Source organism: Acanthaster planci, linkage group LG13 (genome assembly GCF_054643075.1).
Source record: "Acanthaster planci isolate LZ-2023a linkage group LG13, COTS_SCS, whole genome shotgun sequence".
NCBI lineage: Eukaryota > Metazoa > Echinodermata > Asteroidea > Valvatida > Acanthasteridae > Acanthaster > Acanthaster planci.
Window position 1 is genome coordinate 13,367,505 of NC_141789.1, and position 11,078 is coordinate 13,378,582.

General features: G+C 42.6%; 2 protein-coding genes across 3 annotated transcripts; one reads left to right on the top strand and one right to left on the bottom strand.

Moving 5' to 3' along the window:
• Window positions 1–44: 44 nt before the first annotated feature.
• Window positions 45–8,943, bottom strand: fbxw4 (F-box and WD repeat domain containing 4). Of its 2 annotated transcripts, none has more exons than XM_022242565.2 (8): window positions 8,182–8,943; window positions 7,288–7,383; window positions 6,567–6,749; window positions 5,969–6,205; window positions 5,763–5,828; window positions 5,354–5,494; window positions 1,968–2,109; window positions 45–1,382 (listed from the first exon to the last, which is right to left on the bottom strand). In XM_022242565.2, the coding sequence occupies exons 1-8, from the start codon at window positions 8,388–8,390 to the stop codon at window positions 1,266–1,268; spliced, it is 1,191 nt and encodes a 396-aa protein (XP_022098257.2). In that variant the 5' UTR covers window positions 8,391–8,943; the 3' UTR covers window positions 45–1,265. The 2 variants fall into 2 exon arrangements, with proteins under 2 accessions (XP_022098257.2, XP_022098256.2); XM_022242564.2 differs by having other exon boundaries at window positions 45–1,385.
• LOC110983362 (sigma intracellular receptor 2-like) lies at window positions 3,058–5,744 on the top strand. Its single transcript, XM_022242566.2, has 3 exons — window positions 3,058–3,733; window positions 3,948–4,098; window positions 4,481–5,744. The coding sequence occupies exons 1-3, from the start codon at window positions 3,611–3,613 to the stop codon at window positions 4,765–4,767; spliced, it is 561 nt and encodes a 186-aa protein (XP_022098258.2). The 5' UTR covers window positions 3,058–3,610; the 3' UTR covers window positions 4,768–5,744.
• Window positions 8,944–11,078: the final 2,135 nt, after the last annotated feature.

Below are 11,078 nucleotides of genomic sequence, written 5' to 3' on the forward strand. Positions count from 1 at the left end.
GACATGAGCCCGACTACGAAATACCGAAACAAGGAGGTCGCCGGTGCTAGAGATTTTTTTTTAATTTCGAACCTTCTGCTTTGCCAGATGTTGTGTGTCTTCGGAAACCAGTTTGTACAATCGGCTCCAATAATCTGACCTTGATTCGTGTTCTGAAGTTTCATCATCATAAACGTGAATAGAGTACAGAAGTTCTGTATTTACATGTCCCCTGGCTCGGGAGGGCATTAAGCAGTAAAGAGGTTGTACTTAACGATTAATAAAAGTCGCGAGCAAAACCAAAAATCATCTTGTTTGGAAGAGATTTTTGTTTCGTTGGTAGACTTGTCTGCATTGTTATTAAAATGGAATTTATACAAATCGGAAATACTTTTTGAGTATTTGATATGTAGAGTTGAATGATTTTGTGTGGGTCGTGAATTTCGGAAATGGCATAATTACGTGGATTCAAAATCAAAATCATCTTGCACATATTACCTGTAGAAAGCTGTGATTAAACATATTTTTTTGTCTGATTTCAGTGTGAGAAAGAAAAATACCCCTGCACTCATAAGTTAATATATTAAGTCCCAACGACCTTGTCAGAGAGGTTTTGGACTATAAATGCAAAGTTCTACCCTCAAGGCTTCAAGACTAAAGCAGCTAGACACCAAAGTTGAAGATGCCTTTGACCATCAAGGTAACCAAATTCAAAAAACTATCCATTTTCTTTGTTTTACAAAGCCTCGGTCAAGTCACACTTTTTGCTGGTGTCCTCTTTTTGAGGTAAAAACTCTCCAGCATACTAATTCAGTCCAGTAAAAATGTACGGCCACTGCAACTTCCATACGGGCAGGCGCCACATTGGTGGGTGGAATGAAGTTGTGGCCAACGTTGCCCTGTACAGGCTTGATGAACTGTACGCTATAATGCAAAACTCCTAAAAGTGACTTCTTCCACGCAGACAAGCCGTTTAATCCTGCTAGGCTGAACAGCTGCCAAGCTGCTTAAAAGTTTTTTCATGACATTTGAAGTCAGCCGGGCTGATTTACTGGTATGGCTGAAGAAGTTGGGGCACCGTCACACGAAAGGGTGCTTCAGCATCGCTGCTTTCCAGCATAATCTGCAGGTGTCGGCGCTCTCAACCACCGCACAAGAGTGATGGTACTAACCGTGCCCAAAGATGGTGCCTGCCCTTCAGTTATGTATGAACCAACACAAACAAGTTTCAATTCAAGCCTCAGTACGAGACGCCGCCTGTGAACGTTTAGCATGGTGTATTTTCTTCAGTTGGCAGCGAAACTCAGAGCTCTTAGTGACGTGTTCAGAGCGACGTACATGTGGCTGCCGTTGAACTGCAAGCTGTAGACTGGACTGTTGCTCCGGCGGTCGACAAAGAAACTCTGCTGCCGGCGAAAAGAATGGCAACAGAAGTGGGAATATCAACAAGGTAATGTTATGACACGCTGACGCACACAGTAGAGGATAGTGAATTATGTGAGCAAATGGCCCTGTGTTTTATGTCGAGAGGCAGACCAATTAACCAACTCAATGACGGCAGTACTTTGCTGAAGAGATAACACCATAAACTAATTCTAGGGCTCTGCGAAGTACAAGAGTTTACCCTTAAGATAAGCCACTCTAAATGTGAAGAGGTAACAAGGAAATTTGCATTATCCATGTAAGCGTAATATAGATTTAGACATGCTATAAGTTCAAGTTCTTTTCCAACATATGAAAAAGGCTTATTGTAGAGTAAGCAGAGATTTTTTCTTGCCAAGAAATTAAGCCCTGATAAAACTGTGTTGGACTGGCCGTTTGCGGGCAAATGCCATTTAGGAATCGCGACTCGAACCCAAAAAAACCCCACTTCTGCTCTGCGGTAAGGCCTGATATGGTTGCAAACAAAGCGGTGCATGAGAGTGCCATGTGCACTCGCTCAGCTCTCGTGAGTAGCATGAGTGTCAACAATTCTCGCCACGCTGTACCTGTAACGTTTTGGTCATACGCTTGTCCCACAGTCTGACCACGCTCCACAGCGCCGTCCCACTAGCGATCAGGTACTTGCCGTCCGACTGCAGACGGTACACGGTGTAGTCGTGGGGGTCTTCCAGCTCAATAACGGGAGACCTGCAGGATAAACAGGGAATAAAAGGTCATCTTTGCCAGATTTTGTCGTGAATGTAGTGGGTTGCGCAGAATCAGAGTTGCTAGTGGAAAATGAACTCTATCTACTTGTAATCATATTATTCGGTTTTGTTGAGAATGTGAAAGTACCAGTGGACAAATTGAGACATTTTTGTAGTTCTGCTTGAAAAATAGCAGGATCAACTGTCCAGAATAGGCATTCATCTGGGAAGTCGGAAACAAGAAGAAGAAAATCCTATATCAACCAGACTTAGAGTGGGGGGGATTTCAAGTTGTAATTTCTTTCCATGGAAAATTAATGAGCAAATCAGCTGATAGGGTGGAACAGAGGAATGTCTGCCAGAGAGAGGTTGAATTCCACACCCATTCACCGTCTTATTAATACTTAATATGTAAGGTGCGACAAGAGGTTGTACAGGAACTTAGGAAATGAAGATTTGGTCAAGACCTTGTGAAGGGCAGCTGAATGATTTTACACAAGCAATCACCAGGGACAAGTTCATTTTGGTAGGCCCACAGAGTGTGTCGAATGAGATGGGCCTGTGCTGGGTTCCCCGGTACCCTGGGTGCCCGTCGATATCAAAACCCGGTTCCATTTTGTTGAGCCGGGTACCCACAAAAACAGAAACAAAAAATTCCACAAATAATATGTATGTGAAGGGCTGGAAAATCCGGTCCCACGGTAATTACTGTGTTCAGAGATTGACAGAGCTAACTGAAGGTAACAATTTCATTTAATAAAAAATAAAAAGATAAGGCAGATTCCTTTCTGAAGTTTAGCAAAATGTGCTACTTCCTGTGTATAAAAAAGGAGCCCTGTTTGGGCACATGTTCTGCCAGGACTGCACGCAATGCCATTTGTTAAGTGTACTTTATATTTTAAGGGTATCCGGAAGCCCGGTATTGATGTAAAGCAGGTGCGCGCAGTTACTAAAATACCCCTAAATGCACTACCCCTAGATGAGACAATTATCAAAGGTCTGTCTCAGTAAATAACTACAATTGTCACAATACCTTCATAATATCTTTGAACCAGATTCTAACTGAGTGCATTACGATTGCCATCGATTAGTCCATTGTATTATAGCTGAACTTGGCACACTAACATTTTCATTCACTGTTCACAGGGCAAGGTACAAGATGTCTGTGGCTTCCATATTCGCCTTGCTTGCAATGGCTACATGATGTGATAAGAGATAAGTCTTTTGACAGGTCAAAGAGAGATGTAAATAAACTGTAAAAAGTATGCCAATCAGTTGCCCCCCCCCCAAAAAAAAATTAAAAATAGTAAATACAGAGTAAACAACAGTGCACTGCACGTTGGTAACCCTACACAAGGCGCCAATTTGTCTCTTTCACCGATACTGAGCGCACACTGAATATGTCTACAGGGGAAGCAACATAGAGTGGTAAAAATCGGACAGTTTTAAGTAGCACTAAATTAACAGATCCTGTTGCACCAGTCGGGAATCTGTAAACAGGCATGGCCAAGGGATTGATGCGTGTGCTGGAGTGGGTGATTGTCGTCTACTTCGCTTCACATATTCTGGTGACGGTGTGTGTTGATTCGCAGATGATTCTGCCGTCACGGCTGTTCCCGCAATGGGTGAGTACCGGGCCGTTTTCCCGTCGTCAAATTTGTGATCTTGTCTTGTTTTGATGTCCTGTGTTAAACTCACTCCTTGAGGCAGTCACCTCTCCGTATGTATACATCCCAAATGATTTGAAGCAACACAAATTGGAAGACAGGACTGACACTTACAGACACATTTCTTGTCACCAACAACTCAATCTTCGTAATTTTTTCTCTTTGTATTTAGCTTTGTGACATCTTGAGCGACCACTGCAAACGAACTAAGGACCCTCTGACCTGTACTCCTGAACCATACCCATGGTTCCTTTCATTTGTTTACGGTGAATGTTTACTCCAGTTTCCGTTCTTCTTCTTTGCTGTTTATGCCTTCTACAAAGGTAATTTTGGTTTTAATCTTTAGAGATGTTACAAAATTTGAGGGCACCACATGCATGCATTTTTTTAATTCAATTTTTAACATTTGGGCTATGAAATACCCATTAAAAGTGCAATAAAATTTGAAACCAAAAAAAAGGGCCTACTCTTAAATTCTTGAAAGGTAGCCACTCATTGTCTCGACGGATGGCATACCATAGCCCAGAATAGTCTAAAATATGATTGATTTTATTTAAAATAAAAACCCCGCTGTCGTCATTTCTTTCACACTTTGTTTAATACTATCCCCATATTTTCATTCTTTGCTGTTTACCGAATTTAGTTTTCACAAAACGTGTCTGCTGAATTATCATTTTTTAATTCAATAATTTTTGTTCTTAAAAGGAAGTTGCCACTGGATACGCATTCCTGCTATTATCTACTCCGTTCACACCATGACCACCCTGCAGGCCATCCTATCTCAGCTCTTCTTTCAAGACTTTGCCAACTCCCCATCTCCAGGGCCCGTGACGACGGAAGAGAGAGTGAAGCTCTCCCTCTACTTCTGGCCCTACGCCATCCTCCCGCTGTGCATATTCCTCCTTGTGCTGTTTGACAAGGACTACTCTCCAAGTCTGGAGATCCCAACGATCGTCCGTCCGACACGATCCCCAAAATATAAAATGCATTAATGGGATGCATAGCACAGTGACAGCTAGGCCGGACATAACAAGCAAACTACTAACCCGCTCTGTGAAAAGGGAATCACGAGGCCTGTTTTTTTCAGTAACTTTGTTTCGGTTTATATAAGAAAGAGAAACTCTGACCTTTTGTGTTGATATGTCTCTCAGTTTGGTCTCCGGACCATTATGTGGGTGAAAAATATGGAAGCTTCCTATTGCTTTGAATTGCGCAAGATTTTTATACAGATCTTTTCCGTCAAATGTGACTCTGTTGACTTGTGCCTCAATTTCAGAACGAGTTACCTACAGTAGTGTTAATAACTTCTCACAGTTCTGCTTTCTTAATTGAAATTTTAAAAATCCTCAACAAAAATAGTTTTGTAGTGCATACCAATGCACAGAATGTGCAGAATGCTAGTGCCGGGTCTCCAATTACTGCCAACCGACAAGACGTGTCTACGGCTGAAAAAAAAAATGCTCAACAAAAATACATTTGTAGGGCAAACGAATTTAGCTGAGAATTCGTCGACGATGGGCAAAGAAGGAAAAGCCTGATTTCATTAGGGAAAGGGGTTTGTTAAGCATCGATACTCACTGGCAGCTTGTTCTCAGATCCCACATGCGGACTGCGGTGTCATATCCGCAAGACAGCAACGTGTCAGGTGATTCGTACTGCATGTGAAGAATGCCAGCGCCATGTCTCCAATTACTGCCAACGGACAATATGTGTCTACCGCTGAAAAAAAAAACGAACGACGTTCGGAAAAAGAAGTCAGCCTCACGGATCTCTAAGTTTGTTTGATGACAGGAAAGACACTTTGAAATCACTTGATTTGGAAAAATGTAACTTTTTAAAAAGTTTTGACAAATGGTCAAATTGTGAAAGTGATCCAAACACAGGATCCTTCATGCTCATGGAGCTGGTACGACTTTCTGTGACTTCCTTAAACAAGGGCAAATAAAAATGGAAACAATCTATTGGTCCAGACTTTTTGTTGACTCACTTTTCAATATCCCAAATTTTCAGTGGTTGATGATCAGCTGTTCCGGCGTTACCACTCGCAAAAGAACTAAGAGGAAAATTTTAAAAAGAAGTAATCAACACACAGAAAAGAAAAGCTTATTGGGAATCTGTAAATCTTTGAAAGTACTCAGTCTATTCGAATGAGTCTTTTAAAGGGATTGGCTCTGACCAAAGACCCTAACTGACCTCTGACTGGGGCTTGCGTGGACCGACCAAACCCTGTCCAGTACAGGGATGGACAGTATGCTCTGCTGGCTGTGGACGCTCCACAGGTGGATGCACTGGTCATTCAGGCCGCCGATGACCACATCGTCGGTCATGTCCACTGAGGTGAAGTTGACACAGCTGGGCAGCCGGTGGTCCGGCTGGTAACAGCCCAGCAGGGCACCAGTGAGCTTGTGGTAGAGCAGCATTTTGCCATCACTGCAGAAAGACACCAAGATGACATATTTACTGTCAAACAAAGTAAAATATATTGACATCTCTTTGAACCAAAATAAATCTATATCTAGTCTGAATTTTTGGCAGCAGGGTGTTTCACTGTTTTATTAACCTGAGTGAATTTTTTTTAGTTTCTAACCTGTTGAATGGCAAAATTCAGTGATTTCAAGATGTTTTAATTGTTAAGGGGGGGACATGGTATTTATATATTTGTCCTTAAGCAAGGCATACGCAGCATTTTGGTATATACAGGGGTCATTATGGCCAATGGTACTCAGGAGGTTGCAGACAGGCCTAAATCAAATCTGACACTGATTTGGAAGTGAAATGGTAGAGAACGAACCAGCCACTTGTCAGGAGATTCCCGTTCCTGACGACAAAGCGGGACACGTCACCTGACTGTCCTAGGAAGGACACCACAGGCTTCTTGAAGATGTGGCCGTGGTCCGACAACCGGAAACAGTGGACCTTGTCTCCCTGGCTGGAGTATAAATGCTGACCGTCTAGCTGAAGCCATGGTAAATACCTACGTGCACAGATGGCGGGAGTTATCAGTTTAATCCGATTTCAGTCTTGTGACTGAAAAAGAAAATTACTTTGAAAAGCGCAGCTCTTCTTTTACTTCAGCAGGAACACGAAGGTCATCTGTGTAAGGTCAGAATTTTTTTTTTTAAATTCAGTAAAACAGATGACAAAATGGTAATTCCAAATGAGTTCAGCTCTCAGATTTATGGCATTTAAGATTTGTTGTTTCAAATTGGAAGGGGTTTCCTTCCTGTCAATGACTGTGATTTCTATTGCTTGATTCAATTTGGCTGCTTGACATCAACAAGCAAAGCTTACCAGTGGTCAAGATTCTACAGTTGAATACGAGGGTTCCTGGACTCCAGGCATATAATTTGAAACGTACGCTTATTGATGTGTAAGTCCACCTAATCCCTAAATCACCAGCCATGCATTTCATTCACCTAACAAATTGGATCCATTCTTGTGTTTTGAAATGCGCGAATGCTCATTAGCCAAACAGCAGGCCTTGCTGTTGAACTAGGCAAAATGCGGCATACCTTGTTTTAAATTTGCATAGCAGGATGTCTCTTTTGTGCCCCGTGGACCAGTTGAGAGAGATACGACACTTCTCCTTCAGGCTGACGTATCGCCGGCTGACGGAGCAAATGACAGAGAAACATTTAGGCTAAACAAAACATTTCAATATGCGTTCCCTGTGTCGGTCAAGATGAAAACTTCATCATTGATTCAAGGAAAATCGCTGATATCTCGAATGAGAAACTTGACTAGATTGTCTTTGACATTTGTTAAGTATCAATCAGTGCTAACTTACAAAAATTTCAAACTGTTAGATTATGATCATTCATTCCACCCACCAAAGGTGTTTACCATGGAGCAATTATTTTTTTTTTATTCGAGTAGGCCTAAAGATGTTCAAATACTTAGGCTATTGATGGATTTCACATTAGCGCCGTCTGCGCATATCCGCATCGAAATCGAGGCTCTCTGTGTTGAACTTCGTTGCGCGCGCCCGCGGAGTCCACACAGTACATGGAGTATCCGGTTCGTAAGTGTGACGCCACTTCAGTTTAAATCACGCCCACTGCACAAGATACATGACCATCGCAGGTATGTTAGTTCACAGTAAATTGCCGTTATTTTTTTCTTCTGATTTTACGTGTCGAGTCATCCTGAAAGACTCTTCCTCAAAAATATGCAGCCTGAAAAGTCTGAATTTAGCATACCTTTATGTATTTTGTGTCTTGACTCCTTACTTTCAATCGTCTGATCGAATCAAGAATTGAAGCTGACACATACAGCCTCGTTTTCAAATGCGGAAGTGCGCAGATCGACGCTAAAAGCGTCGTATTGGGATCCCTCTATATAGTTACTAAATCTAGAAGTAGGCTATATGTAGTTATTTAACACCAATCAACAGCTTTGACAATTACCCAGTTCTGTAGTGAGTACAGCGCTTCGTTTCATCCTCTTCTTCATGGATATTGACAAGGTTCTTGCTGATTGGTCGCCACACAGCATCCTGACCAATCAGATGGCTTAGTCTCCTGCACACCTGGGCCGTCCGGCCAATGTCTGCGATGCTCAGATGGGTTAGGATGGCCAACAGGACTTCATCAGGCAAATCGAGCAAACTTGCCATAAATACAATCAAGGGAAAGCCTGGTGACCTCGGACTATCCTGGCACCTGCTGGGAAGTCCAGGCTACTTTCGTCTTTCGGACTGAACAAGCGAGCGTGAACACAACTGTTGACGGTGAGTGATCGTTCATCGGCTATGGCTAACAATGAATAAGGCCGTATTGACTGTGATGATCAAGTTGGTGTGATGGTTCCTGAAGGAGGCTTTGCCGACAATACGATTCAGATTCAGACCATGACATGCAAGAAGACTAACTCAACATTTGTGACATTTTTACAAATGTATTTCACCAAGTTCATCATGTCCCGGCAGCCGCGACGCGACTAGACGACCTGACGACAACTTACGACGAATTCAGTCACGACAACCAATCAGATGTTCATAACCTGATCCACCATACCCCTTGGAGCTGAAGAAAAGTAGAACGATTCCCCGGTAAGCATGCAGAGTACGGTGAAAAAGTAAAATCTTGAGGCTTCCGCCGATCACAACCTGATAAATAAATACTTGGAGTGGGATGGTTGTATGATTTTTTGTTGTTAAGGCCCCAGGAAGAGGGCGCCCTATACGGACAACGCCCTCTCTATCTGACGGCGCCGAAGCACGTCACTTTGGCTGTAAACTATTTTGTGGAAGGACATGGATTTTCTGCAAGCAAACGTGGAGGAAAAGTTAAACTCAGCTTTTCTAGTACATGTTGTAAACAAATGTACAAAAGTTATACTTTGAATGAGTTTATTATTTTATCTCATACATTTATATCACATTGCTCACTGGTCGAGTTCGGGGGGCCTGTTCTTGACACGGGTGGAACAGGGTCACACACCACCTCCTTGTCAGGGTTTTACACGTACACACGGAAGAACTCGTGAGATTTTAATTTTTAAACAGCTGCAAAAAGTAGATAGGTGGCTTCCAAAGCCAGAGACTACGGGAGGTTTTGCAAAATAAACATCAATTATTTTCCACAACACAGACACGAATGTTCCTGTTGACAGAAAAATAAATTCAGCTCATCCAAACATTAACTCTGGAATAACGTACATGGACGACGCCATGTTGCATGTTGCTTGCCACTAACTACCAGCAATAATTGGTTGTTTGTTCCCAGCGTTCGTGTGGCCGACCCACGAAGAACAGATCGAGCTGTTCGTTAACATACGAGAACAAGCCGCCCGAACTCAGCCAATCTCTGCACACATCACTCTATTTATATCTGCTTTGCATGGTTTACTTATTCACAGTAATTGGTATTTGTCCTGCATATTTAATTTTCATGTACATGTCAACTTCTGCTGCTGGTTTATGTAGGCCTGTTTGTCCCTAGTCTGATGTTTCTTAGGTTACATTTGTCTCTTAATACGCTTGTTTGGGGTCCTGTACTCGACAAGCTCTGCGTTTTACAAGACCCCCGACTTCCTTTTTTTGTCCATTGTACGTGATATATGTATTTGTTTTTGTTTTCTGTTGTGGAATGAAAATACATGTAAAGGGAATGAAATCTAAAATAAAAACCAACAAAACAAAACAAAAAAAGAAGAAGACAAAATTCAGTCTGCTTTTCAGGTGGCAGCAAAGTTTTTTATTTCAAAATCGAAAACTCATACAAAAAGTTGAACGTTTAATCTGCTTAATGACCACTTTTCGGCCTCCATATTAGTCCCATTTTGCACGCCGGGAGTTCTCTGCTATTAGAACATTCTCTGGTAGGTGAACTGGAGGGTTAAAAACGATGGATGGAAGCCGAAAACGGGAGGAGTGCACACTTGAAACAGGTTTTTTTTTTTAATGTTAAAATGAGGCGAAGTTCCATGCATGATTGGTATCTGGTGACTTTCCTCACCCAACACCTACGTTCGGTTGTCATGCAACACGACGTGGAAACTCAAAGGGGGCCTTGGGTGGCCACTGCTGCCAGCGTCTTGTCTTCACGTGACCGACTGTGGGCGGCTGTAAATACAGCCTTGGGCCGTTCCTGTCATGGGTGGGGCCCGCCGGTGCAAAGTGCATTGCGGCTGTCTCACTGGCTGGGCTATGATCAATCTTGAGCGAACAGTGTATGTTCGTGGGGTTATCATAAGTCTAGAGAAACTGCATCTCACCCAGTTTGCTTGTCAGTGATCATAATATATTGATTCAAAGAAATGAATTTTGTTATATATTGCCTAATATTCAGAAATGCCACATCTGCTTGTCTTATAAGCTGTCGTTTGACTCGTTGGTAACATGTCCTTCAAAGTTCATTTTGTCTCTCTACGATAGCATTCATTCCAAATAAGTGATTTGAACTCTGTAATTATCAAATTGAAGTTTCAGTCACAGTCCTTAGCCAGGGGCGTAGCTAAGGCATTTTCTTGGGAGGGGAAGGGTGCGCCAGAGTCAATTTGCCGACTTCTAACTTGTTCGCCAACCTAGTCGTGTCGTGTAAAATTCATGAAGTACGGAAAATGGACATAGCGTGGGACGCTACATTTCATGTTTCAGGGGGAAATGCCAAACGGCCAACGTTTTATCGTTTATGTTCCAACTGTGGATTCATTTGCCGACCAAAACTCCATCTGCCGGCTCTGTGGGATTAATTATTGGGGCACCTACCCCCCATACACACACACCCACCAACACCCCGGTCGCTACGCCCCTTTCGTTAGCTGTAAGCACCTTCAGGCAGTCTATCCTGGACCTTTTAAC